Below are 24,260 nucleotides of genomic sequence, written 5' to 3' on the forward strand. Positions count from 1 at the left end.
TATACCCACGCAGGATACTGTCTTTTAAGCAGGTGGTCCTGTACTCCGGTAGTCGTGTAAGACTAGGTCTGTATCCAGAGCCTTCTCTCTGGCTTGATTATCTGCCTGTAGGTTTGGGCCATGGTGTTCCTTTGCCAACAGTGTGAAGGCCTCCTCGGGGTGGCTCAGGATCATGTATGAAGGGTGTGTGTTTGCTAAAAGCTCAAACCTCTTAACTGTCTGTGAGGATAAGACATGGTGGAGAATAGTGTTTGCATCGTGGTCTCAAAGCTGGCTCTCAGGAGACTGTGGATTCCAATCAGAGCCTCTTGAGGTGCCTTGCTTAGTGACCGTACTGGAACCATCTCATCTGTAAGGCAGGGAACACGATACCCTCCAATGAGAATTGATAAGATTTAAACAAGGTGCTGTACATGTAGTGGGAGTATAACGCTAGATCTTAGTAAATCTCTATAAAGATCATCTCTCATGGACTCTGAAAAACAAACTGAGGGTTCTAGAGGGGAGGGGGGTAGGGGGATGGGTTAGCCTGGTGATGGGTATTGAGGAGGGCACGTTCTGCATGGAGCACTGGGTGTTATGAACAAACAATGAATCATGGAACACTGCACCAAAAACTAATGATGTAATATATGGTGATTAACATAACAATAAAAAATTTAAAAAAAAAAGATCATCTCTCACTTTCCTATCACCACCATTTAGAAAATCCTGGGAGTTTCAGGAACTGGTCGTATAAAGCTTGTTGCAATGTAAATTCATCATTCTTACTTCTGCCTGAGTGTTGAATGATACATAGCTGTTTTCAGTCTCTGTTCCCTCTAGAAGCTTTTTCTGTAAAAGGAATAAGTACATTGTTGAATGCAGCGTTATTGAATGAACTTGCCCGTTCAGTTGACCCACATACCCTCATTTCGTTTCCAGTCTAGGGAATCAGGGGGTTAACATCCAGGATTGCTGAGCTCTAAATGTTTTAGATTTTAGAACTTGTATCATCCTGGCGTAATGAATGACTGGCTATGGATTGACAAAGATAAAGTATCGCAGAGATTTAAAGAGATAGACAAAAAGATAAACATCTCCCCGCTCTGAAGGGGCACAGGAGCTCCATCACATTCAGGATCGACTGTACAATTATTTGTTTATGCCGAGGTGTGAGTCAGGTGTTTTCTACAGACATCTGATATTAGCAGTTTACAAAGCACCTTTTCATGTATTATCCCATTTAATCTTCACGGTAGTCCTTGCAAGACAGGTAAATATTTAACTATTGTATAGCAGTGGTTCTCAGGGGGAGCGATTTTGTCCCGGAGGGGACATTTAGCGAGGTCTGAAGATGGTTTTGGTGGCCCATCTGCAGAGGTGGGGCTGTTCCTGGCATCTAGGGGGCCGAGGCCAGAATGTTGTTGAACCTCTCCTACAGTGCACAGGACAGGCCCCCTCTCCCCAGGAAATACTATCCAGCCCCAAAAGGCAACAGCGCAAGGTTGAGAAACTGTTCTATAGAGAAAACTTCGGGGCCCAATGGGTTTGACTTACTTGCCCAAGATTTCATATCCTTTGCCTAAACAAAATCCTTTGCAGAACCGCTGCATGTACATGGTCGACAGTGGTGGCAACGAGGTTTAGAGACCCCGCTTGGCCTCTCCCTTAGCCCCTCCCCCCATCTTAGGGGCGCACAGCATGGCAACAACTGACCCCATACAGTGCGACCCAGAGAACACCAGACCCCTCCTGGCATCCCCAGACTTTCGGATTTCCCTGCAGCCATTGCTTTTTTTTTTTTTTTTTTTTTGAGTAGGGGATGATGACAGCCTCCCCGTTGTGCTTTAGTAAGTGTTGGGCCGTGGAGGGAGCTGGAGGCGTAGGGGCCACGTAGTGAGGCTACTGCGGGTACGGTCTGGGTGGTAGGAGAGAAGACCGGATTGGACAGAGGGCCGCCAGCCAGGAGCGCGGAGGCACAAGCTCCCCGCCTTCCTCCAGCGCCCCCTCCAGGCCCGGAGGTATACTGCAGCATGAGCCTGTTGGCATGTGATATTTGCAGCACTTTGCAGGTGCATTTCCCTGCGGTCCGCGCTGCTAGTCTGTTCCCCGCCAGAAGCAGGCAACGCCACCGAAAGACTGGTGTCTCTCATATCAATCGATGAGGAAAGGCAGTGGGGAAGTTCGCAGCTTTCTCCTTCCTGGTGTAAGTCCTGGCTTTCTTCTTCAAGTGTCATCTGATGAGTTGACAGTGGGTAGACAGTCAAACCAGGAAAGTTTTCTGCAGGAACCCAGAGGGACAGTGGCTTGACTTGGGGCTTAGCAAGTACTTCTTTCCCTACTGAAGTCTAGACTCAACATAAAACACTGGATGGATAGGAAAACTGGAAAAATTTAGGTTTATGCAAAGATGATCATTCCTAAGGGCTTTCTTGCAAGGGTGCCACAAACAAGTAACCAAAAGTAGAGTGATGGAATATCTCAGTGTGATGCACCTCTCCACTTTTGCAGAACCTGCCATGATGAATGTCCAAGTGGTGGAGGTCACGCATTCTGATCCCTGCCCTCCTTTTCAGTAATTTCCTGCTGTTCTCCTTCAATTTTTTCACCTGGCTTTAGTTGCAGGCTTTTTATTTGTACTCACCTACTTTGGGCTTTTCCACTTGCTGTGCTCTCAAGATTTCTAAGATTTCTAGAATTTTCTGCCACCCTAGCTCTGTTTCTTGATTCCTTCCTATCATTCAGGTTCAGCACTGATACCCTCTCCTCAAAGGGTCTTGCCTGACCACCCAATCTAGAGTAGCTGTCCCCCTGGTCACTCTATCATTGCTGTTTGAAAATTATTTTTAAGATTTATTTTATTTTAGAGAGAGAGACAGAGACAGAGAGCGAGCAAGAGCGTGCATGTGAGCTGGGGTTGGGGCAGAGGGAGAGAAAATCTCTAGTAGACTCGACGCTGAGTATGGAGCTGGACACGGGGCTCAATACCAGGACCCTGAGATCAAGACCTGAGCCAAAACCAAGAGTCAGTCGTTTAACTGAACTGAGCCGCCCAGGTGCCCCGTATTCCATTACTGTTTTATTAGCACCATAACACTTGTCACTTCCTGAAATTACCTAATTTTTTCTTTGCGTGTGTGCCTACATGGTTCTGTGGCTCTCCATGCACCCCGCCCCCCATGGGAAACAAGCCCCTTAACAGCAGACACATGGTCTATCTCATTTCTTACTGTGGGACCCCTGTGCCAGCAATAGTGTCTGGCCCATGCTGGCCCAAAGTAGTTGCTAAGTAAGTGTTTGCGGAATGAATTAATGGCGGTGCCTTGGGTTTTGGGTGAATGAGCATGGTTTTAGTTGACGGTTTATCCCATATGTCACCACTGCAGGATCTGGCTTTCAGGACAGAATACCTCTGCGTATTTGCATATGCACAGCAAACCTCTCAAGTGACAACCCCTTGCTGGGAATGAACTCATTTCAGAGAGTTTTCAAAGGAACAATGTTGCAAAATTAATCATAGCTCCTCAAATCTAGGATGTCGTTGACTGTAAGAGGCACGACTTTTTATGTGGTGAAAAAAACGCTGCCGGTTATAACTGAAACAGCGCCGTTGGTGAGAAGCACTTAATTTTGGAAATGCTAAAGCTGTGAAAAAAACGTAAGCCTTAGAATGGAGAGAGCGCAAGATGCCATTGATCCTTCATCTGGGATGCCGAGTACTGAACTGGAGGGGTTTGGTGTCGGGAGTACGCACGGGATGGTGGCCCCTCCTTCTCTAGCATCGCAGCCTGATGCCCTTCCTTAGAGGGGATTCCCGCCAAGGGCCCCAGAGGCAGGTACGCAATCCGAGGCTTTCCTCCGATGCAGGAATGCTTACGGTTTGGCAATGTCTCTGCGGAGAGGTATTAGAAGGAACTGGTGCTTAAAGCACAAAAGCAGTAGAAGACTCTAGATTTAAAACTGCCGCGAAGGACATTCTCTAACGCTTTCGATTTCTGGGGCTCAGGAGAAGCCTCTTTCCTTTTTTTAAAGGCGGTGAACAGGCAAACAAGCTTTGCTTGAAACAGAAATTTCCTTGACGGTCAAGTTTCCTGATATGCAGCTATTTTATATATATATGTAAGTTAATTCAATATCATTATTCTTATTTGGGCTAATGATAATCGAGTAGAATTTCCAGGATCAATGAGATTAAGATTCGTTATGTCTCAGCACATGGATGGCAGCTCCTCCCTCGTGAGGCAGGAGCTGGAGACAGCTGCCTCAGTCTCTCCTGCCCAGCGGCATCACACTCGTGTCTGGGCCTAACTTCTGGGCTGGTCTCGCGGAGTCACTGGCTGAGTGACAGGAAAACTCCCAAACATCTCCTCCGGTGACCTGAAGAACTGTGGACCACTTCTGGGGGCCTTTAAATCTTGTCAAGTCTCCTAGTAAAAATCAACTCTGTCCCTAATTTCGGGGCACAGGAGGGAACAGAGAAGATGGGGGGGGAAGGGCCAGGTGGAGGGGCTGAGCCAAGGTAACATTGGCTGAAAGCCACTCCCCTCAAGCACCTCAGGCTTGAGGTGTTCAAATGGCTTTACCTCCAGTAACCTTTTAGAAACCTTCCTCAAGAAGTTGGTTATTCTGGTCATAGGTACAGGGCTTCTTCTGGGCACAAAGAAGTGTAAACTATCATCACTTCATCATCAAAAGCTTTGGGAGTAACAGTCTGGGATGTAAGCTTTGGAGGCAGATGGAGAGCCCCACTGGAATCGTGGAGAGGTCATTCATAAGCTCTAAGGGCTTCAGTACGTTGTCTGACTCCTCTTAGCCTCTGTGCCTTCATCTGTAAAAGGAGGAAAATAATGCTTATCTCAAAGCATTTTCATGAGATAAATGAGATAATCATTTAAAATGATTAGCCCAGTACTGAGCACATAGAAAACATTCAGTATATAAATACTCCATAATTGTAACTGGTGTTATAATGGCAAAGTAGGCAGGTCGTTGTTCATATAATGTGATTTATAAGTCTTGGTGAAAGCCTGCTTTGTCCAGAAATATCTTCTAAATTGACTCCCTGAGAAGACCACAAAATAAATGTGTTGCAAAGGCAAGTGTATTGGTCGTCAGTACCTCGAGTTTTAATAATGTCTCCAAGGGGTGGTGTTCTCAGGTGGTTATTATAGAAAGGGAGTGCTGTGTTCAAAGTGGATCTTTCATTGTGGATTCCTGATGGAGATAGGCAGTGTCTGTGATGGAATTGCTCAGGGTTGGGGGAAACAGTGCAGAGAGGGTTTGGAAGCAAACCCTGACGAGTAAATGGGAGTTTGGTCAGCCCAGTTGGGTGGTCTTCTGCTCCGAGAAGGAGCCACTATCCTGAAAAAGACTAGCTGAATTGTCAATAGTTTGTATGAATGGGATTTTCATGAAGTTCCTGAAAGAAGCGATAAGGCTATTTAATTTCCCTGGGCAAGAATTTCTTGAGATGGTAATTTCAGAGCCTGCTGTGTGTCTGAAGAAGATTTTTGTTCTCAAGAGTGATGGGAGCCTAGAGTCCTTGTGTTTCTTCTTACTCGTCTATGCCTTATCCAAGGCAAGGGTGGGCTAGTGACCTCTTGAACATTATCGATTAAGAGGATCTTACAACACTAACCAGTCATCTAGAAAAGTGTTGGTGCAATTGGACCCAACTGAAGTAACTTTTGCCAGAGAGGGGAACAATAAAGGTCTACAGTATGGGCTTTTCTGTATGGGACACCTGGGAGGTGTGACCCTCAGGGTGTCTGTATCGGGATGTCTAAGGACAGATGGGCAACAGTGTAAAGCTGGTGGATATTTTGGGGAGAGAAGTCATTACATGGAGATTGAAGAAACTTGGATACATTTTACTTTTTTAGGAACTTTGCCATGGGCAAATGTCACGGGTAAAAGGTATGTGAAGTTTGATGTCATCCTTATGGGGGAGGGGATTATCATTTACTGAGCACGTGCTCTGTGCCAGGCGTTAGGCTTTGCATTCATTCCCTATAAAAGACTTGTGAGGCTGATGTTGTAATTAATCTTTTCTTCATTTTGCATTAGTCTTTGCAGATGATGGACATCTAGTTCAGGCTGGCTAATCAGCTTAATGAAGGTTACACAGCTGGTAGAGCCCAAATTCACATCAACAGCTATGTGACCCTGGAGCTCCTGTTCTTGAATGAGGCTGCCAAAAAGAATATGTTCACATCCTGAGCCTTTGGCATTCTGTTGGCCGTAACAATAGGGGGGGGAAGTTGGAATAATAAATGGATTTTGCTTATCATGTTGATGATGACAGTCATAATAGGCAACAGGTATTGAACGCTGATTATACATCAGGCATTGAGCCATCAACGTTACATGTATTATCTCATTTAATTTTCTCAACAACTTCTTAGTCAGGGATATTATTAGTTTTGTCATTCAGATAAAGACTTAGTGATAGAACCATGAACTGACATGTCCAAGGCCACACAGCTAGAAAGCAGTGGAGCTCCTGGCTGGGTACAAGGAGTCCCAAAAGACAGCTGAAAGCAGACCCAGCCAGGCCATGCAGGTGCATGCGTGACTACAGGAAAGATGAGTTTAGAGTCTGCACGAGTTTGTCCATCTCATTTGAGATCCGTGGCTGTTCATTTCTTTGGCTCATTGCTCTGCTGCAGGTGCCCATTCCGTCACTGTGAAGTCATCACTTCACCCTCAATGGGCTGATGAGATCCCCAGATATGGTAAATGAAGAGCAAAGATGAAATTTCCTTTGGTTTTGCCAAAGGGCAGTGGCAGAGGAGTGGGGTGCTGGCAGGTGTAATAATCTGGGTCACGGAGCATTTCTCCACCAGCCCATTATGGGGCTGAATATTCTCCAGGAGAAATTCCATCTTTGAATCTTGAAGGTGTCTACACTTTCCTCTTTAAAAGACAAACATCTTTATAGAGATGACTGGGATCTCAAATGCCTTCGGGGGTTAGTAGGCAAGTAATTCACTTTTGAAGGGAAGAGGGTAAGGCTGAAAAAGTGTGTTGGTTGCGATAGCAACCTGGGGACCATTGGCCCTGCCCACAGGCATTTACAACATGGCACAACCAACAGTCTATGGACCTCCTGTCAGAAGGTAACATTTTTTTTTTTTACCCCCTCCTGATTAGCAGAGTTCATGGTAGAGTATGTAGGGAATAAGGACTATAGAAAAACCTAAATCAAATCTAAAAAGTCTAAAGCAAATAGAATCCTCGCTCTCTTCCTCCCCCTTAAGTACTTGTGCTATCTTGGCATAGTCCCTTCTAGTTATTTATTATTTTCTTTTTACCTGAGTGTAAAAATCTGCTGCATCAATGGGGTCTGCACTAAAAAACAAAAACAAAAACAACATTTGAACCTCAGAGAAGGAATACCTGGGGTAAAAATAAGGATATCACTAGTTACATTTCAGACTAATAATTAGCTACAGGGAAGACCTCACTCTGGAGGATATAATCTGGGGACGCAGAGGTAGTACAATATAAGAGGATGAATTGGAGGGAAGGTCAAGGTTGAGTCTGTGGATTTGCCAAAGGAAAAGTGACCAAGGATGACCTCAGTAGGATGGAGAAGGGCACTGAGGGTGAGTTTGAGACAGGATGGGAATATGGAGTGAGATGTTAAACTCAGAATGCCTCTCTGTCCATCCTACCCCCATCCTCCTCCTAGTTAAGATAAACCACTCTACTTGGGAAATTAAAAAAAAAAATAAGGAGCAGGAATTTTTTTCCAAGAAAACCTTAGGAGGAATCCCTCTATATATAAACAGACTTAAGTGCAGCTGATCTGTTTTGAAGAGGGTCGGGGGACCAGGAGCCCTCTCCTGCTCCAAATCCTGAGCTTACCCGCAACATTTTCTCCTGGCTATTTGGCCACCCTCGGAGAAGTGTTGTTTCCCTCTCACATCGTCTAGAACTCCTGCACATCGCTGATCTCAGTGACCCTTATTTCATTCTTTGGCTCTTCTCCACATTTGCTCTTCCTCAGTTTGCTGAATCTCCTCTTGTCGGTTTTTTTCAGATGCGTATTGACTTTTGCAAAATTCTGCAAGCCATTCTCAGAGAAAGATTGACTGATGATGTAGGGTCAGCGGGGAAGGAGGTGTAGCCATTTTATTATTATTATTTTTAATAATTTTTTTATTGTTATGTTAATCACCATACATTACATCATTAGTTTTTGATGTAGTGTTCCATGATTCATTGTTTCTGCATAACACCCAGTGCTCCACGCAGACTGTGCCCTCTTTAATACCCATCACCAGGCTAACCCATCCCCCTACCCCCGTCCCCTCTAGAACCCTCAGTTTGTTTTTCAGAGTCCATCGTCTCTTATGGTTCATCTCCCCCTCCGACTTACTCCCCTTCATTCTTCCCCTCCTGCTATCTTCTTTCTTTTTTTCTTAACATATATTGCATTATTTGTTTCAGAAGTACAGATCCGTGATTCATCAGTCTTGCACAATTCACAGTGCTCACCATAGCACATACCCTCCCCAATGTCTATCACCCAGCCACCCCCTCCCTCCCACCCCCACCACTCCAGCAACCCTCAGTTTGTTTCCTGAGATTAAGAATTCCTCATATCAGTGAGGTCATATGATACATGTCTTTCTCTGATTGACTTATTTCACTCAGCATAACACCCTCCAGTTCCATCCACGTCGTTGCAAATGGCAAGATCTCATTCCTTTTGATGGCTGCATAATATTCCATTGTGTATATATACCACTTCTTCTTTATCCATTCATCTGTCGATGGACATCTTGGCTCTTTCCACAGTTTGGCTATTGTGGACATTGCTCTATAAACATCGGGGTGCACGTACCCCTTCGGATCCCTACATTTGTATCTTTGTGGTAAACATCCAGTAGTGCAATTGCTGGATCGTAGGGTAGCTCTATTTTCAACTGTTTGAGGAACCTTCATACTGTTTTCCAGAGGGGTTGCACCAGCTTGCATTCCCACCAACGGTTGGAGGGTTCCCCTTCCTCCGCATCCCCCTCAACATCTGTCGTTTCCTGACTTGTTAATTTTAGCCATTCTGACGGGTGTGAGGTGGTATCTCATGGAGGTTTTGATTTGGATTTCCCTGACGCCGAGCGATGTTGAGCACTTTTTCTTGTGTCTGTTGGCCATTTGGATGTCTTCTTTGGAAAAAGGTCTGTTCATGTCTTCTGCCCATTTCATGATTGGATTATTTGTTCTTTGGGGGTTGAGTTGGATAAGTTCTTTATAGATTTTGGATACTAGCCCTTTATCTGATATGTCACTTGCAAATATTTTCTCCCACTCTGTCGGTTGTCTTTTGGTTTTGTGGACTGTTTTCTTTTGCTGTGCAAAAGCTTTTGATCTTGATGAAATCCCAATAGTTCATTTTTGCCCTGGCTTCCCTTGCCTTTGGCGATGTTTCTAGGAAGAAGTTGCTGCAGCTGAGGTCGAAGAGGTTGCTGCCTGTGTTCTCCTTTAGGATTTTGATGGACTCCTGTCTCATGTTTAGGTCTTTCAACCATTTGGAGTCTATTTTGTGTGTGGTGTAAGGAAATGGTCCAGTTTCATTCTTCTGCACGTGGCTGTCCAATTTTCCCAACACCATTTGTTGAAGAGACTGTCTTTTTTCCATTGGACATTCTTTCCTGCTTTGTCAAAGATGAGTTGACCATAGAGTTGAGGGTCCATTTCTGGGCTCTCGATTCTGTTCCATTGATCTATGTGTCTGTTTTTGTGCCAGTACCATACTGTCTTGATGACAGCTTTGTAATAGAGCTGGAAGTCCGGAATTGTGATGCCGCCAGCTTTGCTTTACTTTTTCAACATTCCTCTGGCTATTCGGGGTCTCTTCTGGTTCCCTACAAATTTTAGGATTATTTGTTCCATTTCTTTGAAAAAAGTGGATGGTATTTTGATGGGGATTGCACTGAATGTGTAGATTGCTCTAGGTAGCACTGACATCTGTACAATGTTTGTTCTTCCAATCCATGAGCATGGAACGTTTTTCCATTTCTTTGTGTCTTCTTCAGTTTCTTTCATGAGTATTTTATAGTTTTCTGAGTACAGATCCTTTGCCTCTTTGGGTAAATTTATTCCTAGGTATCTTATGGTTTGAGGTGCAATTGTAAATGGGATCGACTCCTTGATTTGTCTCTCTTCTGTCTTGTTGTTGGTGTATAGGAATGCCACTGATTTCTGTGCATTGATTTTATATCCTGCTACTTTACTGAATTCCTGTATGAGTTCTAGCAGTTTTGGGGTGGAGTGTTTTGGATTTTCCACATACAGTATCATATCATCTGCAAAGAGTGAGATTGACTTCCTCTTTGCCAATTTGGATGCCTTTGATTTCTTTTTGTTGTCTGATTGCTGTGGCTAGGACTTCTAATACTATCTTGAGTAGCAGTGGTGATAGTGGACATCCCTGCCGCGTTCCTGACCTTAGCTTTTCCCCATTGAGAATGATATTCGCTGTAGGTTTTTCATAGATGGCTTTTATGATATTGAGGTATGTACCCTCTATCCCTATACTCTGAAGAGTTTTGATCAAGAAAGGATGCTATACTTTGTCAAATGCTTTTTCTGCATCTATTGAGGGGATCATATGATTCTTGTTCTTTCTTTTGTTAATGTATTGTATCACTTGGATAGACTTGCGGATGTTGAACCAACCTTGCAGCCCAGGGATAAATCCCACTTAGTCGTGGTGAATAATCTTTTTAATGTACTGTTGGATCCTGTTGGCTAGTATTTTGGTGAGAATTTTTGCATCCATGTTCATCAAGGATATTGGTGTGTAATTCTCCTTTTTGATGGGGTCTTTGTCTGGTTTTGGGATCAAGGTAATGCTGGCCTCATAAAATGAGTTTGGAAGTTTTCCTTCCACTTCTATTTTTTGGAACAGTTTCAGGAGAATAGGTATTAATTCTTCTATAAATGTCTGATAGAATTCCCCTGGGAAGCCATCTGGCCATGGGCTTTTGTTTGTTGGGAGATTTTTGATGACTGCTTCAATTTCCTTAGTGGTTATAGGTCTGTTCAGGTTTTCTATTTCTTCGTGGTTCAATTTTGGTAATTGATACATCTCTAGGAATGCACCCATTTCTTCCAGGTTATCTAATTTGCTGGCATAGAGTTGCTCATAATATGTTCTTATAATTGTTTGTATTTCTTTGGTGTTGGTTGTGATCTCTCCTCTTTCATTCATGATTTTGTTGATTTGGTTCCTTTCTCTTTTCTTTTTGATAAGTCTGGCCAGGGGTTTATCAATCTTGTTAATTCTCTCAAAGAACCAGCTCCTAGTTTCATTGATCTGTTCTACTGTTCTTTTGGTTTCTATTTCATTGATTTCTGCTCTGATCTTTATTATTTCTCTTCTCCTTCTGGGTTTAGGCTTTATTTGCTGTTTTTTCTCTAGCTCCTTTAGGGGTAGGGTTAGGTTGTGTATTTGAGACCTTTCTTGTTTCTTGAGAAAGGCTTGTATTGCTATATACTTTCCTCTCAGGACTGCCTTTGCTGTATCCCAAAGATTTTGAACAGTGGTGTTTTCATTTTCATTGGTTTCCATGAATTTTTTTAATTCTTCTTTAATTTCCTGGTTGACCCATTCATTCTTTAGTAGGATGCTCTTTAGCTTCCATGGATTTGAGTTCTTTCCGACTTTCCTCTTGTGATTGAGTTCTAGTTTCAAAGCATTGTGGTCTGAAAATATGCAGGGAATAATCCCAATCTTTTAGTACCGGTTGAGACCTGATGTGTGACTTAGGATGTGATCAATTCTGGAGAATGTTCCATGGGTACTAGAGAAGAATGTGTATTCCGTTGCTTTGGGATGGAATGTTCTGAATATGTCTGTAAAGTCCATTTGGTCCAGTGTTTCATTTAAAGTCTTTATTTCCTTGTTGATCTTTTGCTTAGATCTGTCCATTTCAGTTAGGGGGGTGTTAAAGTCCCCCACTATTATTGTATTGTTGTCAATGTGTTTCTTTGCTTTTGTTATTAATTGCCTTATATAATTGGCTGCTCCCATGTTCGGGGCATAGATATTTACAATTGTTAGATCTTCTTGTTGGATAGACCCTTTAAGTAGGATATAGTGTCCTTCTTCATCTCTTATTACAATCTTTGTTTTAAAAATCTAATTTGTCTGATATAAGGATTGCCACCCCAGCTTTCTGTTGGTGTCCATTAGCATGGTAAATGGTTTTCCACCCCCTCACTTTCAATCTGGGGGTGTCTTTGGGTCTAAAATGTGTCTCTTGCAGACGGCATATTGATGGGTCTTGTTTTTTAATCCAATCTGATAGCCTGTATCTTTTGATTGGGGCATTTAGCCCATTTACATTCAGGGTAACTATTGAAAGGTATGAATTTAGTGCCATTGTATTGCCTGTAAGGTGACTGTTACTGTATATTGTCTGTGTTCCTTTCTGATCAATGCTGCTTTTAGGCTCTCTTTTTGCCTAGAGACCTCTTTCAATATTTCTTGTAGGGCTGGTTTCGTGTTTGCAAATTCCTTTAGTTTTTGTTTGTCCTGGAAGCTTTTTATCTCTCCTTCTATTTTCAATGATAGCCTAGCTAGATATAGTGTTCTTGGCTGCATATTTTTCTCGTTTAGTGCTCTGAAGATACCATGCCAGGCCTTTCTGGCCTGCCAGGTCTCTGTGGATAGGTCTGTTGCCAATCTAATGTTTCTACCATTGTAAGTTACACATCTCTTCTCCTGAGCTGCTTTCAGGATTTTCTCTTTGTCTCTGAGACCCGTAAGTTTTACTATTAGATGTCGGGGTGTTGACCTATTTTTATTGATTTTGAGAGGGGTTTTCTGTGCCTCCTGGATTTTGATGCCTGTTTCCTTCCCCACATTAGGGAAGTTCTCTGCTATAATTTGCTCCAATATACCTTCTGCCCCCCTCTCTCTTTCTTCTTCTTCTGGGATCGCAATTATTCTAATGTTGTTTCGTCTTATTGTATCGCTTATCTCTCGAATTCTGCCCTCGTGATCCTGTAGTTGTTTCTCTTTTTCTCAGCCTCTTTATTTTCCAGCATTTGGCCTTCTATATCGCTGATTCTTTCTTCTGCTTCATTTATCCTAGCAGTTAGTGCCGCCATTTTTGGTTGCACCTCATTAATAGCCTTCTTGATTTCAACTTGGTTAGATTTTGGTTCTTTTATTTCTCTAGAAAGGGTTTCTCTAATAACTTCCACACTTTTTTAAAGCCCAGCTAGTATCTTTCAAGTCATGATTTTGAACTCTAGGTCTGACATCGTACTAATGTCAGTATTGAGTAGGTCCCTGGCAGACGGTACTACCTCTTGTTCTTTTTGCTGAGGTGATTTTTTTAGTCTTGTCATTTTGTCCAGAGCAGAGCAGATGAATGAGAGAACAGAATGCTAACAGGTTAACAACGTCTCCGGCAAATATATTCTATACAAATAAGCAAAGACCTGAAACCAGGGGACAAGAAAGGGAAAGAAAGAAGAAAAAAAAAAAGGAAAAAGAAAAAAGATAAAAACAAACAAAAACAGAACGAAACAAAAAAAAAACAGAATATGATCAAATATGATCAGGGTAGTGCATAGATCAGTGCCATACACTAGATTTTGGGCATATTTTGGTCTGTTAGAAGGAAGTGCCTCCAAAAATTTTAAAGGAAGAAAGACTTATATATGTACAAAATAAAGGTTGATACAATGAAGGGAAGGAAGATCATTGTAAAGATGAAAATTATGAAAGATTTTGTAAAAGGAATTGATAAGAAGTTGTTTTTAAAAGGAAAGATTTAAAAAGAAAAAAGAAAAAAAAGAAAAAAAAGGGAGAGAATGTGATCAGGCAGGAGACTAGAACAAAGCCATACACTAGTGATTTAGGGTATATTTTGATCTGTTAGAAGAAATTGTATCTCAAAATTTTAAAGAGAGAACAACTTATATATATATATGCCAAAAATAGGGTAACTACTATGAAGGGATAAAAATATTCTAAAAATGAAAAATAAAAAATGTTTTTTTAAAAAAGGGATTGATAAGATGTTGTTTGAAAAAGGGAAAAAGAGAAATTCAAAAAAAAAAGTTAAAAAAATTGACTTTGAAAAACTAATGAATTATGGTAAAAAAGGCATGAATTCTATGTGCAGTATTCCCCTAGCGCTGGAGTTCTCCCGTTCTCCTTGATCGGTAAACTTGGCCTTGGCTTGCTGGCTGTTCGTGCTGATCTTCTGGGAGAGGGGCCTGTTGCTGTGGTTCCCAAACGTCTTTGCCGGAGGCGGAATTGCCCCGCCCTTGTGAGTCCGGGCTAAGCAAGCTGCTCGGGTTTGCTCTCAGGAGCTTTTGTTCCCTGCAAGCTCTCGGTACAGCTTTGGAGGACCAGGGTGAAAATGGTGGCCTCCCAATCTCCACCCGGAGGAGCTGAGAACTCGGGGCCCCGCTCCTCAGTGCGCCCCCAGAGAAAAGCAGTCACTCCCGTGTCCCCGGTCTCCGGCCGCACTCCGTGCTCACCCGGCCTGTGACCGAGCGTTTCTATCTCTGGCACCCGACCCCGTGTGGAGTCTCCAAACCCAGCAGATCCCTGAGGTGCGCTCCCGCGCCGCTCCTCCTGGGGGAGGGAGGGGAGTCTCCCTGGATCTGCCGCTTGTTGGGTCCCTGCTGGAGGAGCAGTGGCCCGACTAGGCTGCGGATCACAGTTTATGGCAACCCCGAGCTGAGAGCCCGCGCCTCGGCTCCGTTTCTGCAGCCGGCTTCCCCGCTCCGATACCTGGGAGCTCTGCCGCACTCAGGCACCCCCGGTCTTTCTGTGACCCCGAGGGTCCTGAGACCACACTGCCGCATGAGGGTTCCACCCCCGCTTAGCCACTGGAGCGACGTCCCTCAGCGGAGCCGACTTCTCAAAGTTCCGATTTTGTGCTCCGCGGCTCTGTCACTTGCCAGAAGCGGAGACCCCCTCCCCCACCGTCTATCCTCCCGAATATCGCCTCTGATTCACTTTTCCGCACGTCCTACCTTCCAGAAAGTGGTCTCTTTTCTGTTCAGAGTTTTGTTACTATTCTTATCTTCGATCTCCTGTTGAGTTCGTAGGTGTTCAGAATGGTTTGATCCCTATTCAGCTGAATTCCTGAGACCTAGACGAAATCCAGGTCTTCTACTCCTCCGCCATCTTGCTCACTCTCAGGTGTAGCCATTTTAGATGTTAGTAAACATGGCAGCTTGTTGAGGATTAACTGGAAATCATGAATAAAATCATTAGGATTTGATAAGGGATTTTTCTCTGAGAGAATTAAAGATTTTTTTTCCATTATCCCCAGCTCCCCACCCCCCAAAAGAGTAGGGGATGAAGGTCATTAAGATAACACATTATTAGTCTCCTACTCTTAAAATAGATAAAAGACAAAAGTCCTTAACCTCTCCCTGCCCACAGGGCCTTTGTGCACTGTTTTTCACATTCTGTCATCTTTCCAGCAGGGGATACTCTAATACCTCCTACTTAATCCCCAATTTTAAACATCCAATATTGGATAGGCTGGAACCTCATTTAAGCAGTAAAGAACTCTGGCGCTTGTGGCTGGGACCAGCCAAGGAGAGAAATATTTTTGATGGAAAAGAATAATTCAGTAAAGGAGGTAATGAAGGAGATTTAAACCTTCCACAAACACATCAGTGGGCAAATAAAGCTCATCACTCTCAGTTCAGGATCATGGCTGAATGAAATGTTGTAAAACTGAAAAAAAAAAAAAAAAACAACCCAACTGTACAAATGGGTCAAAAATCTCAGTGGGGCTCAGCCAAGACTGACAATTGAGAATTTGAGAAACCCGCAGAAAAATAAAATATTCTTTTAATATGAGAAAACCCCCCTGGAATAAAGCACTGAATTTTTATGTTATTTTTTTTTTTCACTTACGTGCACTTACATGGTCATAGGGAAAAATCTGACTTTGAGCTGAAATTTTGCTTCTCCAGTTACAGCTCAGGGGATCTCTCTCACATACACACTCGGCCAGAGGCCTATATTGTCTCATAAGCCAGAGTGAATGGTTTGGGTAATGGAGGAATGCAGTAGTGAGAACAGAGCTGCGAGATTTGGGCATTTGTGCTGAGAGTCAGCTGGTTACAGTCCTGGGGTGCACCTTGCCCACAGGAGTAGAGGTGACCAGCTACCTGCTGGAGAGATCTGGGCTCGGACACATTTGTTCACCAAGCCAGTAGCCCAACAGAGGAGGTTATACTGGAAAGGAGCATGTGTTAAGTGCTGAGAGAGGTATCTTGGACTATTCTTCCCTCTGTGTGTCCTCAAAGAGAATTTAAAGCATATCTTGGGAAAATCAGGGTATTATGTACTTACCCCATAGGATGTGTGTCTCATGGGAGGTCTCCACCAGGATCCTTCAGTTACCAAAGAAAAATTGCGGTACTGAAGATATGAAGGGCACCATGGAAACCCTCTGTTACATTTCCCCATCAGATAGAAGAAAGCCCCATACCGCATCCCCACTGGGTGGACTTCTAGCCGCTGCCTGAACATTGTCAGTGTCTTGCTGTCCACTACCACAAAGAATCCATCCTCTTGTTGGGTAGCCTTGACTACAAGGAATTCCTTTCTGGGGCTGAGCCAGACCTTGATAATCCAGAAACTGGCTTCCACGTGCTCTAGGAAAAACATGCAACACATCTGTGACACGCGACAGCCTTTCAGCCATCATGGCTCATTCAATGTCTTCTTCTCAAATGAAGTCTTGTAATTTACTCAACCCAGTGACTATACCCTAAGTCTGCTGAGATTTAGCAAAGAAGAATGGAGATCTGGTAGAAATGTCTCTCTCTGTCTCTCTCTCTCTCATTCATTCTTTCAGGCTTGCCCCCCAACACTATTATAATTTTTTTCTGAACTCTTTAAGGGTAAGTTACAGACATTCACATACTCCCGTTGTGAATTCCCTAAACATAAGGATTTTCTCTTACATAAGCACAGGTTACCAAAATTTAATATACATTGATATAATACTATTAGTTAATTTATAGAGCTTACTCAAATTTTACTGACTGCCTCACTAATGCCTTTTGTAGCAAGGGACAAAAATTGTTTTCTGGCTCAGGATCTAAATTGCAATTCTCTATTGTACTTACATGTTATACAAATCCTTTAGCTCCCTCCTTCCCTTCCCTCCCTTCCCTTCCCTTCCCTTCCCTTCCCTTCCCTTCCCTTCCCTTCCCTTCACTTCCCCTTCCCTTCCCTTCCCTTCCCCTCCCCTCCCTTCCCTTCCCTTCCCTTCCCTTCCCTTCCCTTCCCTTCCCTTCACTTCCCCTTCCCTTCCCTTCCCTTCCCTTCCCCTCCCCTCCCCTCCCTTCCCTTCCCTTCCCCTCCCTTCCCTTCCCTTCCCTTCCCTTCCCTTCCCTTCCCTTCCCTTCCTTTCCCTCCCCTCCTTCCCCCCCTTTCTCCCCCTCCCCTCCCCTCTTCTCTCCTTCCCCTCCTTTTTTTTTTTTTTTTTTGCCTTACCTTGACATTTTTGAAGAGTATCAGTCAGATGATTGGTAGCATGCCCCTCATTTTGGGTTTGCAGATTTTCCTCATGGTTAAATTCGGGCTGTGCATTTTGGGCATGAAGACTATAGAAGTGATGCTGTGTCCTTCTCAGTTGCAACATACAAGGTGATGTTCACTTTGATCACTTGGTTAAGCTGACATCTGCCAGTTTTCTCCAATGGAAAGTTGTTGTTAGTCTGTTTATAATAAGTACCTTGAGGGACGTACACCGGACATCCTCAGGCAGGTGTGGCCGGGAGAGCCCGTGATTGACATCCCTTCAACCATTGGTTTCAGAGTCTAACAGCCGCAGGGCTGTGAACAGAGGCTATGTCACCAGCTTGCTCCAGCTGCATCAGGACTGGCACCACCAAGACGTCACCAATACCTACGTGCTGATCCGCCGGGCGCTCCTGCTCAGCCTCAAGCACATTGCCAACCTCCGGTCTGGCAGGGAGGCCTTCCTGGCAGCCCAGGGCATGGAGATCCTCTTCAGCACCACCCAGGTAATTAACCCTGGGGTTACCTCTGGATGACACTTGGATGGTTCCTGATGAACAGAGCTGTGAGGACCTCAGTATATTTCTTGCTGCCTGCTATGTGCAGAGGTTCTGGATTCAAACCCTCATTCGTTTGTTCACTCATGCAGTGATGGGTTCATTCATTTGATTATGTGTTTATGGGCTACACTGTGTGGTGCAGTGGTTAACAGTGTTCATATCCCAGCCCTAGCACTTACACTTGTGAAACTTTCAGACCCTCTGGGTCTCACGTTTCTTCTTTTTTGAAAAGAGGGAAATAATAAAACCTAGCTTGTGGCATGGCCTAAATACGTTAACGTAGAGATGTCTCGTATTAATGGAGTGCTTGCCATGACTTGGCTGCTTTATGATCATGAGCAGTTACTGGGGTAATTAGCACTGTGGAATCTGGAGGTGAATACGACAGGCAAGGCCCCTGATCTTGTGGGGTAAACATTGTAGCAGGAGAGTCAGACACTAAGGGAGCAAAAAATTCAATGAGGGAGGTCATTTCATATTGCTCCCTGACATCAATCAAGGCAGGCCATCCACAGTGACTCCCACAGGTGGAGGGAGAATGTGTTTTGCTGGAGAGGACAAGTCTTCTCTGAGCGGGTGACACCTAAGGTGAGACCTGAATTATTGAAAAAGCCGGTCATGCCAAGTTCAAGAGGAACAGCATCCCAGGCAAGAGGGAGCACCTGCAAGGGCTGTTAACTTCTCTGTACTCCAGTGGGATATGTAGTTTCTAGTTTCCCGGATTTCAACCCTAATAACAAAGTCCTTAATTGCACTTGATTAGGACTAATTTAAACACCATAGTGCGAGGCTACATACAGCCACTCTACGGAGGGGAGGTGAAGGCTTCCCAGATATCTGTCATCTGCTCACTCCCTTTCTCTTGGGGCCACAGCAGCTATGCTTGATGTGCATCGTGCTCCCTGCTGTCTTCATATTAGCTTGTCTTCTCTGCACCCCCTTCCTCATTCTCCTTGCTCTTCTCGGGACACTGTCCACTTTTTCTCTACCTGCGTACATCCGAGGCAATGAAGCAGTCAATGAGTGTGCTGTCTTCCAACCATGGTATCTGTAGACTTTTCCTATTAAAACAGCATCCCCCTTCCCCCTGCATCTGAACAATAACATCGTACTGGGCTGCAAATAATATCTGATGTTCTGTCTGCTATCACCTGTGGGTTTCTCTCCATCAGCACAGCTTTTGGAGCCTCTCCGTCAGGAAAGAGCTGCACTGAACATTCGGTTTCTCTGGGTGAAGTAGTGCTTGGAATTTCTCCAAGTGTCACCATACTTTGTAAGCTTGTGTCCAAGCTTGCCCCACCCACGTCCCCTCTGGTGACCAGCAGTGTGTTCTCTACAATTAGGAGTCTGGTTCTGCAAAGAGGATTTTATTTTGTTTTATTTCATTTCATTTCATTTTATTATTTTATTTATTTTAAAAGATTTTACAAAAAAAATATTTTACTTATTTAGAAAGAGAGCACGTGAGAGAGCACATGCATGCGAGTGCTCCCACGGGAGTGGGGGGGAGGGGCAGTGAGAGAGGGAGGGACTCCACCCTGAGTGTGGAGTCCAGTGTGGAGCTCAACCCAGGAGCTCGATCTTGCGAGCCTGAGATAATGACCTCACCTGAAATCAAGAGTCAGACACCTAACCGACTGAGCCACCCCTGTGCCCCTGCAAGCAGAATTTTAAAAGCAGTTTCTCAGCAAGTCAGTGAAGACCTCAGCTGTTCAGTAAATGAATTCACAGCAAGCTCCCAGCCTCCAGTTTCTGCTGGGAGTGGACAGGATGTGAGCGGAGGCCGAACTGGCCCTGTGTGCCAGGCTGCTCTAGCCTATGGAGCCTCCAGCGCCGGGGCTATAGCTGTTACGGTTTGAGCTGCCCATCAGTCCTCCCCCTCTTCTGCCAGAGAAGGCACTGCAGTCCTTGGATGGCCAACAAGGGAACCTGGGATCTAGTGATGTCATTTTGGTGGCTGTTTGCAAATTATACTGATGATGATGCAGGTGATGCCCATAATAATGAAAGATGAGGAAGGAATAGAATCAGGAGGAGGAGGAGGAGAGGGAAGGAGAAAGGGGAGGGAAGAACTTTCTAGACCAGGAAAAGAAATTCAGATTTTATTTCTATCAGGTTTGAAGCAGGGGAGAGACCTGATACAAGGTATGCTTTTTGTTTTTTTAATTGTGATAAAATTCATACAATGTGAAGTTGTCCATTTTGGCCATTTTACGGTGTACAGTTTGGTTGTATTAAGTGCCTCCACACTGTTGTATAACCGATCTCTAGAACTCTTGCCATCTTGCTAAACCGAAACTCTATACCCATTAAACTGATTTATGACCTTAAAGGACCATTCTGGCTGCCATTTGGACAGGGGGGCATCCGAGGGCACAGGAGGAGGGAAGGAGAGGTAGGGGGGAAGGAGGGGGTTAGCCCATGGGAGCTCAGGCAGAGACACAGACGGCTTTGGCTAGTTGGGAAGAGAACTGGAACTTACATCCAGGATTCCTGGACTTTTCCACTAGAGGGTCTCATTTTCTTATCGTGAAGGTTATTACTAGGGCTCTGTGCTGAGTAGCAGTGGCCTTCTGGGATCTTCTTTCGGATTCTTAGGAGATTTTATGAGCTTCGTGATGCCTGCTGACATCCTGCTAGCAAATGCTTACTGAGCATGTACTGTTGTGCAGGCACTTCGCCTGTTTTAAGTCTGATTCACACACATCCTTATGCGAGAGGTTCTGTTAATATCTCCGCTTTCTAGATGAGGAGACCATAGCACAGAGAGGTGTAGCAACTTGCCAGGGTTATGCCGTTAGTGATCATCAACCTGGGATTTGAATTCAGGTGGCTTTGCTCCAGGATCTGAGCTGAGTGCTATACAGTAGCCCCCCCACCCCCCTCCAGGGGGTGTATCTTCCAAGATCCCCAGTGGATGCCTGAAACTGCGGAGAGTACCAGACCCGTATCTGCTGTTTTTTTCCTACGCAATCATGTCCATGATAAAATTTAATTTATAAATTAGGCACAGCAAGAGATTGCCAGCAACAACAATTATAAAATAGGACAATTATAACAATATGCTATTATAAAAATTATGGGAATGTGGTCCCTCCCTCTCAAAATATCTTACTGTGCTGTTCTGACCCTTCTTGTGATGATATGAGATTGATAAACAGCCTACGTGAGGAGAGGACATGAGGCACTGGGACGTAGGATTAGGCTCTCGACCTTCTGACGGTACTGCAGAAGGAGCATCATCTGCTTCCAGACTGCGGTTGCCCGTGGGCGCCTGAAATCTGGGGAGAGTGAACCCGCGGATAGGGAGCAGCTACTTTCCTCTCGCTTGCCCGTGTCTTGCAGAAGTAGTGTATTTATTATTCCAAAGCTAATTCAAAGACGTTAAGTGTGAATTGAATATGTTAAGCACTGTCATATTTCATCATCTCTTCCAAGTAACAGGTGTATTATTGGAAGTGATGGGGAATGTGAGCCAGAAATTTTCACCTTTGCCCCCAATTCTGAGACAGTTGTTCACAGGGGTCCTATCTCTTGGGGTCTTGTCATCTTTGATGCACAGCGTAAGTGCTAATCCCGTGATAGCAGGCGGCTGAGATTGAGGCCCCTTTAAAATCTGCACGCGGAGTGCCTGCCATGCTCTACTTCCCGGCTTGCCACAGTACCTGTCTACACTAGGGAAACCTTGGCAGATGCGTTTGGAAGCAAGGATCATTTTAAAATTCATAAAGGTTTTCCATGGACTGTGTCTACTACACTGTTTCCTACCAACCTGATTTAGGCAGTAATTCACTGTAACCCTAATGCCTTGGTTTCCGTTGATTTTAATATCCCGTCTGTCCCCCAGATTCACCGTGTGGCCCAACCTATCAGGGCAGGTGAGCTTCCCTCCATCCTTCCTCTGACTTTTCACCTGCACCATCCTATGCAAAATAAAACACAGGATTATTGTCACATTCATCAATAACAATACCAGTGACAGTCACAGACACAACTGGCTTACAAAATGCTGGTGATTTTGAGAGTCCCCTGGCTTGTCCTTGGCTCTGTGCCTCCTAAGAATGAAGCTCAGAGCCTGACCTGTGATGAGCCCTCTACCCTCCCTCTCTCCCTCCCCCATGCTTAGTTCTTGCTTTTTCCAGTACTGATACTTTTCACTAAGTACTAAAAATCATTTGACCAGTCTCAGGGATGAGGTAGCCTTCACTGATTCATTTTCCATGGAGAATGTTTCCTGCTGTGGGTTCAGGACACCTGATGGGTACCGTTTGAGCACACTGAAGGGGAAATAGCATTTTGATAGTGTTAAAACATTCCTGGTTTGAATGTTGAGCTTACTGTTTTTTTTTTCTTTTTTTTTTAATCATTTGGATAGTTTGAATTCGTGGTTAAAAGTTTGTTAAATTTTTTCTCCATGTTTTTTATGTGAAGCTGCCTGTAATGTGGGCCTGGAGATACCACAGCATAGTGTCATCACAGTCCCTCTGCCCTGTGGCAGGTGCTCAGCATCCACCATTCTACTACTATGACTTGTTGGCCTTAGAACCCCTTTAGGAACCCCTTAGGAATATCAGATTGGAAGCTCACACTTGTCAACTTTCTGTACGACGTCAATAGACGAAGCATTTACTAAGAGTCTGAAGAAAATGGCCTATTTTTTTGCCAAAGAGTTACCGACTTACTCCCAACACTCTCTCTTAATTTAGTAAACTTGTTTTTGCATTTTTCAAAGTGTCTGAAAAGAAGGGTCTTGTCAGGTTGCATCAGTATCAAAATGTTACATCTGCAAACCCAATCTTCCTTTGCTTTGGGTAGGTACCAAGAGGGATCAACACTGTGGGCTCTGAGAATAGGCATGTTATTTAATTTAGGTACTTGAGATTCACTTAGTCTTTTTTTTTTCTGATTTCATATTTTATCTTTTTTCCTTTATGGTTTTCTATCCAGATAATAGCTGAAAGAGGAAAGTAAGGCTTCCATCAATTCGGCTACTCATTCTCTAATTTAGGTAATAATTCACAATGACACTTGGATGGCGGAAGGAAGATGCTCCCCTCCTCTCCCCCTGGCTCTCCTGGACAATGTCTTCCCTTAGCCACAGTGTCCCCTGAAAAACTTTTAAGTCTCTTTTCAGACTAAATTCCTTCCAATCACATATGAGCTGTGAAAAATAAATAAAAATAAAAATGCAGATTATGCCCTGGGCCAAAGCCGATTCTACATTAGACAAATTCTCCATTAGAATGTTCCAAATAGACATTCTCCGTTAAGGATGTTTACTGTCCATGGGTGTAATTCATTACCTGAACTACTGACCTAACAAGGGCACCCTGTGTGAGGTGTCAGCGTCTGACAGGGTCTTCTCTTTGTTCAGAACTGCCTGGATGACAAAAGCTTGGAGCCTGTCATCTCCATCGTAATTCAGATCCTCAGACAGTGTTACCCAAAGAGCCCGCTTCCCCTGGTCACACCCAGCAGCGCTTATGCCTTCCCGGTCCCTGGGAGCATGCCCTCCGAACCTCTGTGTGTTCTAACCGAAGGTAAAGTCAGTGGGTAATGATGAGCTGTACGGTGAGTTTTGCATGTTGGCAATATTTCTGAGGCATGTGGATGAAAGTAGAATCAGTGCTCTTACAGGCTAACTGTAAATGTCCAAGAAGCTAATTAGAAAAATGCATGAAAAACCAAGCTTTTCATAGACAGAATGGACAGATACTAAGCTCACTTATTTTGTTCTTAATTATTAACTGTTGCCATTTTGCCCGGTGGTTGTTGAATGCCTGTATGGTTATCTCGGCTAATTTAAAAAAAAATGTATTTGCAGTCCCATGATTGAGGCTCTACTGTACTGACTGTACTGTACTGCAGTCCCATGATTGAGGCTCTACTGTACTCTGCTGTCCCATGATTGAGGCTTTACTGTACAGGCTCTACTGTATGGCTCTGGAATTAATTTGCCTTAAGGATGAACTTGAAATAAAACTTGGGCTATTTACAACCCCATGCTAGTGACATTAAATGCATGCAAGTATGATTATTCAATCTTCGTGAAAATTTTGGTGTCAAAAGAGTCTAGTGCCTTTCAACCCTGCCCTCCTTCCACGGAACAGATTTTCCATCAGCATCAGCTTGCCATAGTGGCACTGGGTGCTTTCTGTGGTCCCTTCTTATTAAAATTAGGGAGTCAG

At 44.1% G+C, this 24,260-nt stretch overlaps 1 protein-coding gene across 1 annotated transcript in view; it reads left to right on the forward strand.

The window, feature by feature from the left end:
* AGBL1 (ATP/GTP binding protein like 1) overlaps positions 1-24,260 on the forward strand; it is a 724,399-nt gene that overhangs the window by 87,427 nt on the left and 612,712 nt on the right. The window contains exons 7-8 of the mRNA XM_035728075.1: positions 17,810-18,018; positions 23,447-23,612. Coding sequence (XP_035583968.1) covers positions 17,810-18,018; positions 23,447-23,612 — 375 coding nt within the window. The remainder of the gene's footprint in view (positions 1-17,809; positions 18,019-23,446; positions 23,613-24,260) is intronic.

This window comes from Zalophus californianus, chromosome 6 (genome assembly GCF_009762305.2).
Source record: "Zalophus californianus isolate mZalCal1 chromosome 6, mZalCal1.pri.v2, whole genome shotgun sequence".
In the NCBI taxonomy this organism is placed as follows: domain Eukaryota; kingdom Metazoa; phylum Chordata; class Mammalia; order Carnivora; family Otariidae; genus Zalophus; species Zalophus californianus.